This window comes from Curcuma longa, chromosome 6, assembly GCF_044706935.1.
Source record: "Curcuma longa cultivar G26 ecotype Majalengka, Jawa Barat chromosome 6, ITB_CL_G26_1.1, whole genome shotgun sequence".
NCBI classification, from domain to species: Eukaryota; Viridiplantae; Streptophyta; class Magnoliopsida; order Zingiberales; family Zingiberaceae; genus Curcuma; species Curcuma longa.
In genome coordinates, this window is record NC_133866.1 from 10,481,679 (window position 1) to 10,498,818 (window position 17,140).

Consider the following 17,140-nt stretch of genomic DNA (forward strand, 5'->3'; position numbering starts at 1 on the left):
TTAGTAGCGGGAAAGGAAAGGAGAAGAGGAGAAAGAAAGGAGAGACTCATCGGGTCATAAGTTCGCGGCTTGCTTAGCCGTCGTGAGCTCATGACTTGGCCTAATCGACACAAGCTTACAACTAGGCTTGATAATCAAGATGTTAATATGAATTTCTTGGATTGGTTTGGTTGTTGTGAGCCAACAATCTTATTTGAACATCGTGAGTGGATTGTTGGTTCACTGAAGGCGAGTTAGTTGGCGGCCAAGAGTTATTGGATTTGGGCACATGGATAAAGAAGATTGGGATGGAACATAAGATATTCAAAATTGATAAGAAAAAAAATTCTTCTCGATTTTGAATAGATAAAAAATAATCCATAAATGAATTTGGAATTCATTTTTGTTTTTAATAAAAGGTCAAGTAAATAAGAAAAAGTTACTCATTCTCATATAATCATCCTTTCATCTCTCCTTTGTCCATCCTTCAAAATAAATAGAACATTAGTCTATCTATAACTAAGGGGGCGTTTAGTTTGAAATTTTTTTTCTATTTTCTATTTCTATTTTTCTATTTTCTGATCTAGTTTTTAGAAAACAGAAAATGTGTTTGATATGATATACTATTTTCTATTTTCTAGAAAAGAAAACTAGAAAATACGTTTGGTTTGTTAATATGAAAAATTATAAATAAAATAAATTTTTATTTATAAACAAAATAATTCTTTAGGAATATTACAACAAGTCTTGAACTTCTACATGAGCAGATCTTTAACACAACAATTCTATTTCCATCAACGAAGCCACTTGAAATTTTTTCCTTTTGCTCTCTTATTTCTAATCTATAATCCTTTTAGTCCAATTTCCATTAACTTCTTTCATATCTCCAATTAGAATTCTCTATGCCTGGTATAACTCTATCGATAGTTTGTGATGGTCAGAAGATATAAGTAGGTGCAATTTTAAATTTGTTGCTAATATCTGTGCTTATAAATTTCTTTCGCAAATTAATAATGATTATAATGTCAAAGGGTTCCATAGATTCAACCCATATATATCTTATTCTCTAAAACAACAGTTTTTGAGACAATATCACGAATCAAACTATCAACTGTACGTAGATATTACACTAACACTTACCATTAAAAAAACATGTTATTTCCACTTCTGAGATAGAATTACTTGATGTAGTCACATATCCAATGTTCACAGCAAAAACAAGCTCATAGGCAAGAAAGCTTCCTCCAATTCTTAATCTAATCTATCAACTAAAATATTGAAACAAATTCCGGTATATTACTTCTAGAGTTAAGGAACATTCGTGTTACATAATAGTTCAATACAGCTCCCGCTTTCCCTTGAGATTGAGTTAGCTCTATTGCGGGTAGAGAAGGGGGAAAGGCAAGCAAGGGCAAGGGCAGCATCAACTCTTAGTAATTTGTCTCGAGGAGCAAGGGCAAGGACAAGGGGTAAAGGCAAGCAAGGGCAAGGACCGTTGCCTGTTGGGCGAAGGAGGAAGATGTCGGGACGGAGGAGGAAGAGTAGAGGAGGAGCACGCGGCGGAAGAGCAGTACCTTAATCGCACGAAAAAACTCCGCAGGGTCGGTGGCAGATGCCAAGACGGAGGAGGAAGAGGAGCACGCGGCGCAGAGGAGGAGCATACGCGGCGAGGAGGAGCACGCGGCGGGGAGGAGCACGCGGAGGAGGAGGACCTCGTGATGGGGAAGGGAAAGAGTTGTGTCGCGGGGGGGGGGGGGAGAAAAAAAAAATCACAGATTAAGAAGGCCGCGTTTTCTTATTTTCCACCTGCGTTTTCTTATATTTTCTATTTTCTTAGAAAATGACTTTTCATTTTCCAGAAAATAGAAAATAAAAATAAAAAAATATCAAACCAAACAACATCTTCCAAAAAAATAGAAAATGAAAATACAAAAACATCAAACCAAATACCCCTAAGGGTGTGTTTGGTTGGGGGTAATCTGTGATTACCTTGGTTATCCATCCAAAGTTATCAACAAAAACTTTGTTTGGTTTAGGTAATCAATGATTCCCAGGTAATGTTTTATGCCTGACACATAAGCATACGTCAGCAAAAAGGGTATCCAACCCGGAATCAAAAAACCAAGAAAAACTTAGGTAATCACGTATTCCGGGGTTAAGTAAATTTTCTTTACTTTATTACCCCGCGTAACCCTCTCATCCCTGCGCGAGCGACTCCTCTCCCTGCGCGAGCGAACGACTCCTCTCCCTGCGCGAGCGACTCCTCTCCCTGTGCGAGTGAAACCTAGCGGCGGCGGCGGCGGATTTCTTAAATTACTCAATCGCTTGCTTTGATTTCGGTTTTTCTGGGGTTCGATTGCTCCTTGTGTTTGGGCGATTCGGATTTAGGGTTTCTAGATTGAATCGATGAACGACCCCTCGCAGATGATGGTGAACCGTGGCTTTGGGATCTGGCCTCCTCCGGCGCCGGAGGATCCGATGGAGTTCACCAGTTCCTACCGGCTACCTCCGCCCTTCACTGCCCCCGGCGGAGCGAAGACAATCCTAATAATTAGATATTAATTAAATTATCTAATAATTAATAAATAAAAATTATACAGTTATTGAAAATATAATTTTAATAGTTAAAATTAACGAAGACAATCCTAATTATTTTTTACTAAAAATTACCTTTAATCTATAACACTTCTAATTACAATTAACAAAATATAAATATTTAAATACGTTTATTAATGTTGATTCGGTTTTGCTCAAATACTTATCCCTATTTGTTAGAGCCTCTCTTAAGATAATTTAAATTTTTAAAATTTATAATATATTATATTATTAATATTATAATTAATAATTTAAATTTAAAAATAATTAAATATCAAATTAATTTAATTGTAAAAAATGATTATAATTGAATTAGGGGTAATATAGTAAATGTAAAAGTAAGTAATGTATTAAAACCTTCAAACAAATAAAGTTTTGTCTCATTACTTAGGATTAAACCAAACAACATTGGTTATGTTTTATTCCCTATAACCTTGGTTATGTGATTACTTGGTAATCACATAACCAAGGTAATCACGGATGACTCCCAACCAAACGCACCCTAAATGTTCTTGATAGCAATCCAATGAGACAAATAAAATAAATTATACAAAATGGTACATTAAAAAAATAAGTACACCCTCTAACTAAAGAATTTTATTTTTAAAAAATATAATTAGATATTTAATTTTTATGAATTAATTAATTTTGAGATGTACAATTCAATTTTATATTTTATCTATCAAATAAATTTAAAAAAAGTAGGATAATCGTACGACAAATAAAGGCCTTTTAACTCAAATACAAGTTCAAATCAACTGACTCGACCCATCATCTTCAAAAACCCTAATCCCGTCGTCTTCTAAAAACCCGAACCCATGCTGGAAGTCTCCACTCGCTGACGCCTTCTCCTCGCCGGCGCTCCTTGAGCCCTAATCCGCTCGTTCTGCATGGCGCTCTACCTCCTCTTCGAGTCAGCCTCCGGCTACTCGCTATTCCACGCTTACGGTCTCGACGAGATCGGCCAGAACACGGAGGCCGTCCGCAACTCCATTCTCGACCTCACTCGCTTCGGCAAGGTCGTCAAGCTCACCTCTTTTCATCCCTTCTCCTCCGCGCTCGACGCCCTCAACCAGTGCAACGCCATATCTGAAGGCCTGGACTCGTATTCAAACACTGTCCTCTTCGACTTTTGATTCCTATGATGTGTGTTAGTGATTTTTCGTGGGCTTCGTGTGAATATAGGGATTATGACCGAGGAGTTGAGGAATTTCTTGGAGATGAATCTTCCCAAAGTGAAAGACGGTAAGAAGGCAAAGTTCAGCCTTGGTGTCGCAGAGCCCAAGGTTGGGTCGCAAGTATTCGAGGTGACTAAGATTCCTTGCCAGAGCAACGAATTTGTGCTCGAGCTCCTTCGTGGTGTGCGGTTGCACTTTGATAGGTTTATCAAAGACTTAAAGGTCAAAATTTGATTATGATTTTGACATGTGTTCCTGTTGCAGTTGGACGAGTGGTTGAATCTGATCTTATTGTTTTTTTCTTGTTCTAGCCTTCCGATTTAGAAAAGGCTCAGCTTGGTCTGGGGCATAGTTATAGCAGAGCCAAGGTAAAATTCAATGTTAATCGGGTGGATAACATGGTCATCCAGGCCATTTTCCTCCTTGATACCTTGGATAAGGATATTAATTCATTCTCAATGAGAGTCAGGTTTGTTTATTTATCCTTTTCGATCTTGGTGACATTGTATCTTTAGTAGTTGTAGATTTACATCAATATCTAACACCATGAACCTTTGATATTTTAGTAACAATGTTTTTATGAGGTTGGGGTGGTGTGTATGCTGGGATCTAAATATGAAACATTATAAAATGTGCTTGTTTCTTTTGGTGATGATGGACATATTTTTTTTTACTCCTATTAACCCTAAGTTAGGCCATGATTCCAATTTAAGTTGGATTACTAGAATGGTAACCAACTAGGAAGAACAGTCAGCAATTTCAGTTTTATTATCTCATGTTGAGATTTTAAGGCAAATGTTTGTGTAATTTTGTATGCCTAGTATAGGGACTAGGGTACTCAAAATGCTACTCCTGGCAGGCCTTGGTATGTATTGCCATTGTTTAATCACTTAACTTAAGCATGTGAACTTTCTGAAGATGAAAGCCAGGTGTGATCAGTGTGGGAATTGAGCAAGTTTGAACCATACAGATTTTGTTTTCTTTGCAGAAATTAATCTTTACAACTTATTTTTGAACAAAAGGTGTTGGTTTCGATCCTTATTATTTTTGAATAATGTCTCACTTTTGCAATTTTTATCTTTGGTGAACTGCTTCTTTGTCGGTATTACTGATTTTTTTTCCATTTTTTAACAAAAATGTATTTGTTGTTTGTCCATTCCTGGTATTTCATACATGTGATCTTTAAGGGTATTTGTATTTCATCCTAAGCTTCAAATATTGGTTTTGCTTCCAAAATTGAGGTTACTTGGCATCTATCATTATTAATGATTCTAATGGCTATGTAATCAAAAACATAAACTTGGTATTTGCTCTTGTGGCATGATTTGACCTAGTTTTTATGGATACTACTATTTATTATGTTGAAATCCCATATATATGGATGGACTTTCATCATTTTTATTTTTCATCCAATTCAATTAAATTATTTTATTACTGTCTAATTTGGTAACAAAGTGACTGAATAATTGGGTTTCCTTTCCTGGATTTAGCATTTGAGGGGGAGGCATTGGATTTGATGTGGTATAACATTCTAATGTGTATGTAAATGGTTTAGGCAACACTCTACAATAGCCAATATGCTGTATGCAATATGCATCTATATATGTGAGCCGTATTAAAATATAGTAATAATTTGTTTATATTGATGATAAGTATAGCAAAATTTACAGGCATATTATATATCTGATTGATTAAAAACTAAACGGATCACAGTATAAACAAAGACAAAAGAGGAATCACTTAACATGTCACATGCTAATTCATGATTTCTAATTGTATTCAAGCTGATAAGGAACAAACATTTTTATAATATGATCTATTCAGACAAATCCATGTGGTTGACTTGATTTGATTTGGAGTTAAAATCATATGTGAATCATATATTTGAGCTACATGTTAAAATATGCAATCCAATTTTGAGTTTTCACACTGCATAAGCTACTAAATCACATTTAGAGAATCATATATGCAATATAAAAGGCAATCCCTCATTTGTGAAACTCCTATGCTGAAATAACCGGCCCACTTTTTATAACACTGATATAGAGGCACAACTTCCCGTCCATGCTTCTCTACTCCACTATATTCTCAATACACTTCATGCAGCGACACCTTATCTTGCAGATCTTTCATGTTGTTGTGACATCCACTTCAAGTGATCTCCATGTAGCCTTTTCAAAGTTCCTACTCCCTAACTGCTACATGAACCTCTTGCAAGTGTGACCTTGATAGAACCCAAGTTCACAATTTCCCCATAAGTTTTGCACGTGCCGCAAAACCTTTGTTCTTATATTCAACTTGATGCTACCTCATGAACTCTCTTGCTGATTAAGATGCATCTTCCCCGCTACAGTCATTTGGCATGTATCTTCTCGGCAAGGCCTCCAGTGTGATCTTCCCTGCTCTTTTTGAGAGGGAATGCTGAAATACATTGTTTAGTCCAAATTGTTTTTTTTCCTAATTGATTAGTTATTTTGCTGATGCTTTTGGTATGTGTATATAAATTATAGATGTACTTTTCTCCATCTGTATAGCAATATTATTTTGTTACTTTAATTATCAAAACTTCTTTATCCCATTTATTTCCTTGGTCATTCTTTGAATTTAAACATAGTGGCACAAGCCTTCAACGAACTTTTCAGCAGTTGGCTGCCTTATGTTCCTATCTACATGAGTTTACTAATTTGCTCTTAATTCCACATTGTTGCAGAGAGTGGTACTCGTGGCATTTTCCAGAGTTAGCCAAGATCATCAATGACAATTATCTGTATGCCAAAATTGCAAAGTTTGCGGAGAATAAATCTGACCTGTCTGAGAATCATATTCCTGAATTATCAGAATTAGTTGGAGATGAGGAGAAAGCCAAAGAAATTGTAGAAGCAGCTAAAGCATCCATGGGTAATAAGTCTTTTCATTTACTCAATGATATTTTTATGGCTTATCTTTTTAATTTTACTTTTTCAGGACAAGATCTATCTCCAATTGACTTGATTAATGTTCAGCAATTTGCTCAGAGGGTTATTAATCTTTCTGAATACCGGAAGAAGCTCTATGAGTATCTTGTTACAAAAATGAATGATATTGCTCCTAATCTGGCTTCTCTTATCGGTGAAGTAGTTGGGGCTCGTTTGATATCTCATGCCGGGAGTCTTTCCAATCTGGCCAAGTGCCCTTCATCAACACTCCAGATACTTGGCGCAGAGAAAGCCCTTTTCAGGTTCACATTGTCTTTCTATTACCACCCTTGATGTGAATTCTTTATTTATTTATTTCTCCCTTTTTACTACAGGGCCCTTAAAACTCAAGGTAATACTCCAAAATATGGACTTATCTTTCATTCTTCCTTTATTGGCCGAGCATCTGCTCGGAACAAGGGTCGCATAGCACGTTATCTTGCAAACAAGTGTTCTATCGCATCCCGTATTGACTGCTTCTCTGGTAAGTCTTTTTTCAGAGTGCAGCATATTATTGCCTCCTGCAGTTAGATTTGGGTATACATTAGACTTATCATAAATATTCCCTTCCAGAGGTGAATACTTCTGTATTTGGACAGAAGCTTCGTGAGCAGGTTGAGGAGAGACTCGATTTCTATGACAAAAGTGTTGCGCCTCGGAAGAATGTTGATGTGATGAAAGATGCCATAGAGACTGTAGTGAACGTCGCCGAGAAGGATGCTGGTGAGTAACCTCTATTAATTCATTTCAATTTTCTGCACCCTATCAATCATTTGCTCAATTTTGGAAAAGGAGTCTTTAATCTGTAAACTAATTATTTTATACATTGAAAAAAAGTGAGGCATATTTTTTTTTGCATGCATTTAATAATTTCAATCTTGACTTTGAAGGTTTTAGAACCATTCCATTTTTAGTATATCCTTTAGACCTCATTTGCTTTCTGGTGTTCCATTTTACTTTTGCTTGTGGCACAAGGTTTGTTGTCGATTTAATTGTTAATAATGTGCATGCATTCAGATGGACAGAAGAATGAAGCTTCTGTAAAGAAAAGTAAGAAGAAATCTAAAGGTGAGAATGAGGATGGAGAACCCATGGCGGTTGACGAACCAATCCAAGTTGCTGCAGGTGGAGAGGCAGAAACTGATAAGAAGAAGAAGAAGAAAAAGCAGAAGTTGGAGGCACAACTAGAGAATGCTGTCCCAGATGAGTTGAATGGTCATGACATAGAACAGAATGGAAACACTAAGAAAAAGAAAAAGAGACATGACGAGCTAGCTAAAGATGCTGAGGTGCAGAATGGAACAGAAGGAAAGAAGAAGAAAAAGAAGAGCAAATTACAAGATGAGTAGAACATATGCAACGCATATGAACTCCTCGTGTTTTAATTATTGCCTAGTGAATTCTGAAGCGCCAATATCATTTTAGAAAGGACTCTATTCAACTCTACAAGATTCGTCAATCTTGGGACATTCATACTGAACTGCTGAACATAGTGGGAATGTTCGAGACCATTCAGGTGCCAGTGCAATTTCAATTGAATTTGATTCATGGTATTTTCATTGTATCGATTGCATTGATTGCCTGATGTGGGTATACTTACATATTAGTTTATCAATTATTTTATCATGACACAGTAAGAACAAAATAGGCAATTGAGGGTAGCTTAATCGGTGTGTATCTGGAGATCAACACTAGATTGTCACATGGAGGCGGGACTTATTTTGGGAGTTCTGTCAAATTAGAGTCAAATCGTAGTTTGCAATGAGGCACTAGGCTAACTAGTTCTTCCCTTGTTGGCTATAAAGGAGATTAACAAGTAGGTATAATTCCCTTGTTGGCTAGGAAGATAATCAACCCCAGTTTAGCAAATGGATGCAGTATATATTTGATGCGAGTGGAGAGTTGCCAAATCGGAGTCAAAACATGTGCCATAGAATGTGTAAATTCTACTTGGGCTTGACACTTCCCACGAGGCTTATAAAGGGGACTAATATGTAGTTATACTACCTAGTGATTTACCAATCATTTGATCTATGAACCGTAGTGGGAAAGAATGAAATAAACAATCGACGAGAACTTAACATGTGTTAGGAGTTTGCTAGTTTGCCATATGGAGTTTGCTATTCAATTTGTGGGAAGGTGAATTGTAATATCAGAGTCAAAACATTTCTTAGGAGCTAAGTGAATTGGTGGAGTTTCTTTTAAGAGACTGTAAACTGAACACCTTCCCTAAGGCCTATGAAGGGGACCAAGTGTAAAGTTATTAAGGTAGTTGTACCAATTGATGGCGACAATTAAGCCATTTTTGAGGTGTTGTAGTAGCTCATCTAGTTACTAAATCGTTGAGTTTGACAGAGTATTCTGGTTCCTTGATTCTTTTAGAAAATTAATCCTATTAGATACCACTTCGGCTAGACTTCGTTCACCATTCCATATTGAGTTTTTTGAGTTGAGTTTATCAAATTCTTGGTTGTTAATTTTTCCTATAAGATACCACTTAGGCTAGAGTTAGTTCACCATTCCATATTGAGTATTTTGAGTTGAGTAGTTGTTAAATTCTTGGTTGTTAATTTTCCTATGTTATCTCTAGTTTTAGATTGTCAAGTTGGTTGCACTAGATTTTCTCGTTGGTAGTTGATGTTTCTTGATCAGACTATATGTTTCCTCTGACGTTAGGGAACAGATGTATGGATGATTGGAAGCTAGAGGGAGAGGGGAAGGTGAATAGCAATTACACCTGCAAATGAATTCTTGAATTACTCTTGCTAATGTCTGGTATGGTCGCACAAAAAAATAGTGGAATAAAAAAATACACAACATTTCAATACTAATTGCTATCCAAGTCGATTTAACATGATTTGAAATTTATATTTCTATTGAATGATTACCAACTCGACTCAGACATGAATATAAATATTTTATTCATTAGTTGATTACTTTGAGTCTATTTTTTAGTTCACTCAACCCTTTAATGGACTCAATTTCAATTGACTAAAATCTCACTATGATTATTCTAATGATTGAGTTTTGTTTAAATTATGATCTATTTTCACATAAGTGTATATGTCTCCTAACTCATAGCTCACTATCATAACTTAATATGTATTCGAATCTCACTTTGAGTCTATTTTTTAATTAACTCAACCCTTTAATTGGACTCAATTTCAATCGACTAAAATTTCACTATGATTATTCTAATGATTGAGTTTTGTTTAAATTGTGACCTATTCTCACCTAAGTGTATAGGTTTCCTAACTCTCATAGCTTACTATCATAACTTAATGCGGTTTGACTTTGCCATCAAGAGCAGAGGCAGGTTTCTACGAGAGGGGGAGTCACATTTTAAATATTTAATAATTAATTATTAATTTTAAAATAAATATATTAAAATATTAGTAATTTCAAAAAGTTGGGGGGGGGGGGGGGGGGGGGGGGGGGGGGGGGGGGGGGTGGCCCCTACTTGCCCTCCTCGTGGCTCCGCCCTTGCCACCAAGTTTATTTCTCATTTTCTCACCTCTCAGATGTATTCAAATCCTCGATGTGCTCCATTTGTTATTCTTGACATTCCTCCTACATGGTTCGCCTTCTCTATAGTTATCATTAATATTGCACCTCGATGTTTCTCATCATGCTTACCACTAGATGTTCTATACCATCATTCTTCGATCTCTATGGGGTATTTTGAGCCATCAAACTACCAACTTAGTCGAACTTCATGAGCTACTTTAACACTATCTCAATGTTTCTCGCCCTATTATCCCTCGGTTACTTCATGGAACTTTGATTTCAATGGACCTCGAAGTCACTGAGCTCGTTGCCCTAGTCGTGCCAAATCATCATTAATTGTCCAACCGTCAATCAACTCTTTGTAATTTTAGTTGATTTTGGTAGATAAGATCCTGTCAATAGTATAAATATTTTGAATATATATTAATTTAGTTAATTACTCAATCGATTAACCAATTATCAATTTACCGATCCAAGGTTGATTTGGGTAGATAAGATCCTGTCAATAGTATAAATACTTTGAATATATATTAATTTAGTTAATTACTCAATCGATTAACCAATTATCAATATACCGATCCAAGGTCTAGTCAATTATTTTTGGAACAAAAACCTTTCGATCGTAAGAATTCAAACTCTAGTTGATTACTCAGTTGATTAAATAGGCATCAATCAACTAAACTGTCTTCTAATTGACTCCACTCTAAATACAACCTTTTTTACTTGTAAGTTTGTTTTTTTTGCCTTCAGTCATGTTTTTTCATCAACTTCCTAGTTGACTAATTGGATATAGATAATAGTTGATTAATTGGATATAGACTCTAATCTGAAATATCACTTTCTTAATGAAGTCTTTTCTTAAAAAAGATATCTACCCATTTCAAAAACACAGTTTGCTCCCTCTTGTATCTCACATACCAAGAGATTATTTTGGACTTCTTGTATGCCAAGAGGCCGCGCTAGATCTTCTTCATTTGTCACTATTCAATTAAACTCGACGCATCAAAACTTCACACCTATCAAGAAGCTTTACCTCTAGGTCTTTCACATCTCCCTCAATCTATCAAGATTTCTCGTCTATCAAGAAGCTTGACTTTTAGATCTTTCAAATTTATTAGATATTCAATTGATCTCAATTTACTGTGACATCATTACTATCAAATATTTATTCACTTAATCTGTTTAAATTTTTATTATTAAACATTCAATTTGATTACTCTTGGTGGACTCTCAATCTTCAAATATATGGTCATGCTTAATATGTATATATTTTCACTTTTAAATATGTTATTGGATTTCTATTTTGATAAATCTTTGTTCCTCAAGAAATTTTCAGACAGGAAATGTGTGAACCTTGGGGGCTTGATGGAAAATTTGAAAACAGCTACATGAGGAAGTTTTTAATAAGATTTAAAAATATTAATTTTAATAATTTATTTTAATTTTAAATATTTTTTATTAATTATTTTGTAACTTATTAATAATTTTAGAAATTAAATATTTTATAAAAAAAAAATCAAGGCTAGATTGTGTTGGGCTGGGCCTACACTAGTTTGACTCTAGTTGGTCTAGATCCATGATGGATGTGAACCCTACTTGGTCGTACTCACTATAGCCGTCAAATTGGATTGGATCCGTCGGGTTGGCCCACCCCGCTAAGCAATTTAGGCGGTTTGAGTTGAAATTTTATCAACTCATTTTAAGATGGGTTCAGATAAGTTGATCTGTCTAGGTTCGCAACTCGTGTGGGTTGGCTCGCGTTGAGTTTGGATTGATCCGTAGATTGAGAAAGTTTATTTATTTATTTTAAATTTTAAAATTAAAGTAAAAAATTTAATGAATTAGTAGTAAATCACAATTCAAATATAAAAAAATTAACTTAATCAATTTAAATTTTAATCGAAATTTAAAATTTTTAAATTTTTTTTTATTTTTTGACAGGTCCGTGGGTTGACCCATCTAACCCGTAATCCTCTTGGATTGGAGATTTCTCAATCTGCCAAGTTGATGGGTCAGTCCGTCTCGCCCCATTATATGATAGATTTTTAGTAGATTAATCCGTTTTCTATGGATTGATCCATTTGACTGCTCTAATACTCACACAAGTTAGAATAACCATCCTCGGTCATATCTCTAGCATCGACAACCTGGTGATGATGCATCATCCAAGCCTAACTTCTCTTTGACCTTCTTCTAAATTATAAATTAAAATTAAATTAAATTAAATAGACGAAAAATAATGAAAGTCGAAAGGTTGACCAAACCCGCCCTTTTGCCAATCGTCGCGTCACGCTGACGAGTTAAACCTAATGCCAGCCAGCCAGCCAGCAGGAACGCGTCTACAATCTTAACAACTATGAATATCTTAATGGATTTCAACGATCAACGTTCAACCTAATCATGCTCCTGCTCATGCCATGTGGGCAATCATGCAGTCGGTGCGGTGCATGCCTTTATCATTTTAATAACCGAGCTAGAGAGACAGTTCAACGGCCACACTTCGTTCCTAGCTAGTTATATTTGTCTCCAAATATTCCACCGCTGACAGCAATTTATTGATGTGGCTGGATCCTACGGGGTTCAACTGTAGTATTTGGTATAATTGACGGCGTTGGTCCCCGTGTCAATTGCTAGTTGGCACACATCGAGTTGAACTCGTAATGCACGTGTTCATATATATATATATATATATATATATATATATATATATATATAGGAATTTGATATCCTGCGCAACCGCCCGATGCGCGATCGTGCGCGCACCGATCGCAGCCGTCCATTTCTCGCGATTGCACAGTGTTTCTCCTCGGACGTTCGTCGCTTTTCGGCGTCCGTTCATCGCCGTCCGACCACCGATTCCCGCCGGACCGGACCCATTGGAACCGCAACTCACCGGCGGTCCGGCGGGTGCCGGAGTCCGGAGCCCCGATTCGGCCGGAATCCGGCCGGATTCCGGCGAAATCGGCCACCAGCGCGTCTGCTGTGTTTCGGCCGGAATTCCGGCCGGATTCCGGCCCAATCCGGCCGGAATCCGGTGCCGATGTGTGCGCCGTCGAGTTGCGCTTCCAACGAGCCCGGGATGGTGGCCGGCGGTGACCGGACGGCGAAGAACGGCGGCGATGAACGTCGAGAGGTCGGGCGGTCGCGTATGGGTGTCGGGTTTTTCGTCGCGCGGGATATCAGAACTGGATATATATATATATATATATATATATATATATATATATATATATATATATATATATATATATATATATATTTCATTTTTATTTATTAATCAAGATGTTTTCATAATCAATTCTAGGATGGATATACGAGGTTTGTTTTTTTTGATACTTTTAGATACCGGTCCCACCATAGGTCGGAGGTAATATCTATCCGATCCTACTCAAGGTTAATATTTACGTGTACATGTAAATCATAGGACCTCTTTATGCCGAGCTCAACTCCCTGAGCTCTTGTTTCTATAGACATGTTCGAGTTGATACTCAAGTATTAAATTATCACATGAAAGTAAAAAATCGAATTCCCGGATAATAAAATTTCTCTTATTTGAAGAAGTTATTCAGTCATCGTGAGTTACTTCCTTTTAAATTACTACGGAACCGACATTGAGGGGCACTTAGGGTAAGTATTATCATTTTTTACCACATCAACTCTTTGAGCTTCTTATTCTGCCTATAACTTATCTACAGTCGTTCTTGCAATTATAAGTCATAATCAGACATGATCCACGATCCTTACACTATCTTTTCATAATCCACACCTTTGTAATCAATGGTCACTAATGGCCAAGCGACTAACATTAATAAGGGAGGTGACAAAAATTAAAAAGACTAACAACTAAAACAGTTGAAATGATAGAATGTGTCGTATTTTTTAGAGATTGTAGTCATGATTTATCTAGGTTTCTCTCCTTTCTCTCACCTATAAAGGCATGTCTACTATTTACGATTTCAAAATTTCTCTCACACAAATTTTATTCTTTGCTTTTGCTTCCACTACACCCTAGTGTATCAAGAGAGCCTCGTTGGAAACTTATGGCGCCCTCTAATGTTTGTTCCCCTAAGTACAAGTTAGACAAGTTAATTAGGTCAGACTGCATTGTTGCCTCAACTGCCACTTCATTAGCAAACCACATCACCATTGCTATCTCAACATCTAACTGAACAACTCATTTTCACAATATTATTTTTGGCATCGTTTGTGGGAAATCGATTGAATCAAGTGAAGACGTATAGATGGTTATGACAAGATGATTTAACTTTGAAGACTCCAAGTCCTCCACTAGCCTATGCAACTAACCCCCATCTAACAAGTTGGCCAGTGAAGTAGTAAGGTGGCAGAGTCTCAGTGGTTGGAACACCTCAGTTTCTAAGCGCCCGGAGTGGTTCCAACTGTCCCGATCTGGATAAGGCGTTGCGGAGTCAAAGTTTGATCTAGAACCTCCACATCAGCATAGAGGCTCTCGGAAAGAGATACAAGCGTTTGAAAATGTCAAATCAGGAGTGTCGATTGTGGATCGATGAACAACGTGGAGGCGCTTGGAAAGACTTTTAGTCGCTCGGATATCCTAATAAAAGAGCCTCGAGGGAGAGCCCTTGGAGCATCATTCTACAGACAAGCGACGACCGTCTGCACGCGAAGCTTCAACCAAGAACATCGTTATCACGCCGAAGAGCTGCATCGGAATTCGTAATCATCATTCTATTGGTACATTTATTTTTGTGCTTAATTTTATTAGGTCGATATCGTTGTTACCGGTCCTATATTTTTGTAATCGCTAACTCCCTTTGTAAGAGAGAAGTTATATGTTGATTATCCGTCAAAAATGATCGTTTAATCGTGGGCCTTGGAGTAGCAACTCGTGGCTGTGAATCAAGTAAATCTCTGCGTACTCTTTCCTTATGTTTATTTCTTTTCCACTGCCTTCTATACTTCTCTGATAGTAAGGATTTATAAGTACTTTATAAATTTTGAAAACGCAACATACATGCTATTCAGCCCGTGGCTGTAGAATGATGTTTCCTTGTGCTCAATTTCTCAATTCTTATTTTTTTACTTAATTCTTAATCTTTTGTAAAAAGTGTAACAGGTTTCTTCATCTCTTTCTCCCTCTCTAATTGTATGCCGAGAAGAAAGGATAATGGTATTTTGAAAAGTGATCCATTGATGAATTATAAACTATGGAGGAGTCGAAGAGTTGTCAAACCTCTCGCGAGTAAATCAACATAGTGAAAGCATAAGTTAACCCCAGGGAGCATAAATAAATTGTATAACTGTTTTGGACAAAAATCAATACATGACCTCTTGAGATTGAATCAACATACTCTTGAGATTGAATCAACACAAGTGAAAGCATAGATTGACTCTAGGAAGCACAAAAGAAGAGGAAGTTTAGGTTCGTGATATTGAAATAACATAATTAATAGCATAAAATAATTCAAGGAGGTCATATTTGAAATTTAAAAAGTTTAGGTCGATAGAACAGTTTGGCTAAAACTCCTACTTAATAGCCGATTCTTATAGTTTTTTTTTATAATAATTATCTACGAGATTGATCGTGATATTAATTATTTATGTACGTCAAAGTAAGTTAATGAAGTAAGATAACCAAAACAAGAAACAAATATGAGTTTTAAATGAACTAGCAATGATAAGTCACATGGCTTAATTAATAATTAAATGGGCGATAAAATATTAATGAAATGAACACCTGTAACTGAGCTGGCTTCAATCCTTTATATAATCAGTCGCCGCTCTGCCAAACAGCACAGCAGGCACACGAGACAGTACTCTCGTTCATCTCCGCATTCCAAATTCCATCTCCTACAACACGCAGACGCAGCAGTACTGCCTGCTCATGGCCGAGGCGCATCAACTACATTGCAAGTTAGATCGCAGGTCTCCGCCCAGAAGAGTCCTGTCACGGTGCCCGAGAATCGACCGGTCGCCGAGGTCCCTCAAGGCTGCCGCTGAAGCCCTCGGCCGAGCTAACAACGATAACGTGGGGAGCGCCGCGGTCCCCGTCAAGATCGTGCTGACCAAAAAGCAACTGCAGCAGCTCGTGGCAGCGTTGAATCAGGAGCCGGCGGCGGTCGTCGGGTCGATGCCGGCCAACGTGGAGCTGCTGCTGGATGTTTTGCGGCGGCGGCAGGGGAAGAGGACGGAGGTGGTGCAGCCGCGGTGCGGCGGGTGGCTGCCGGTGTTACAGAGCATTCCTGAAGAGGTCGTCCAAGATTAATGAGCTATTGAAGATTTAGTCCCTCTATTTAATTAGTTATATTTTTGTGTCATTTAAAAGTAATTAACTATATATACTAGAACTGGAACGATTTTACTTCTGTAATTGGCTTACTTTGTCTGAATTCTACAACGAAATTAATTTACAAAGAAGAATTAAAGATGATAATGTTGGATCCTTAATCTAAAGTTGCCTTTATAAGTAAAATAATTATGTATCATGGGTTGTCATATTAAATTAAGCTCAATTAAAGTGATCAACTTTTCATGTATCTGACATGACCCTTAACGTAGAGATCTTATAGGTAATTTTTATTTTTTATAATGAAATAAAATATAAAATATCCAAAAAATAACCGATATGTTATCTTATAAATAAAGGGGGTTATGACTTTTAGATCACACGCGACGAGTCTATTCTCTTCTGAATCTCATAGTGAGAGCATCGAAGAGAACACATGACTTCAAAGGGTATTAAGTATTATGGATTCAGGCATGCTTTCACATATTTATCTATTAATTCTTAATGATTAAATATGAAAGAGCTAGAGTTTATATGTGATGGTTTTAGAATAATTCTTTTATTCTTGTCTTTAAGAAGTGGTATACGAGTCTTCATGTTTGATTATTAAAAAGTATATTTAGATCATCAGAATCATCATGTTTGATTTTTATGTACAATCT

At 36.8% G+C, this 17,140-nt stretch overlaps 2 protein-coding genes across 2 annotated transcripts; both read left to right on the forward strand.

Moving 5' to 3' along the window:
- The first annotated feature begins 3,373 nt into the window (after nucleotides 1-3,373).
- LOC141830719 (nucleolar protein 56-like) lies at nucleotides 3,374-8,254 on the forward strand. The gene is made up of 8 exons (XM_074718136.1): nucleotides 3,374-3,669; nucleotides 3,760-3,974; nucleotides 4,064-4,221; nucleotides 6,463-6,650; nucleotides 6,717-6,969; nucleotides 7,042-7,190; nucleotides 7,280-7,429; nucleotides 7,724-8,254. Exons 1-8 carry the CDS (start codon nucleotides 3,465-3,467, stop codon nucleotides 8,053-8,055), a joined length of 1,650 nt encoding a protein of 549 aa, XP_074574237.1. The 5' UTR covers nucleotides 3,374-3,464; the 3' UTR covers nucleotides 8,056-8,254.
- Nucleotides 8,255-16,002: 7,748 nt separating this feature from the next.
- Nucleotides 16,003-16,594, forward strand: LOC141830339 (uncharacterized). Its single transcript, XM_074717782.1, has one exon. The coding sequence runs from the start codon at nucleotides 16,077-16,079 to the stop codon at nucleotides 16,455-16,457; it is 381 nt and encodes a 126-aa protein (XP_074573883.1). The 5' UTR covers nucleotides 16,003-16,076; the 3' UTR covers nucleotides 16,458-16,594.
- Nucleotides 16,595-17,140: the final 546 nt, after the last annotated feature.

Excerpts from the sequence above, each read along its gene's own strand:
- LOC141830719 (XM_074718136.1), top strand. The coding sequence starts at position 3,465 with ATGGCGCTCTACCTCCTCTTCGAGTCAGCCTCCGGCTACTCGCTATTC. Across the intron at positions 6,651-6,716 it reads AGCAGCTAAAGCATCCATGG|GACAAGATCTATCTCCAATT; the intron begins GTAATAAGTCTT and ends TTACTTTTTCAG. Across the intron at positions 6,970-7,041 it reads GCAGAGAAAGCCCTTTTCAG|GGCCCTTAAAACTCAAGGTA; the intron begins GTTCACATTGTC and ends TTTTTACTACAG.
- LOC141830339 (XM_074717782.1), top strand. The coding sequence starts at position 16,077 with ATGGCCGAGGCGCATCAACTACATTGCAAGTTAGATCGCAGGTCTCCG.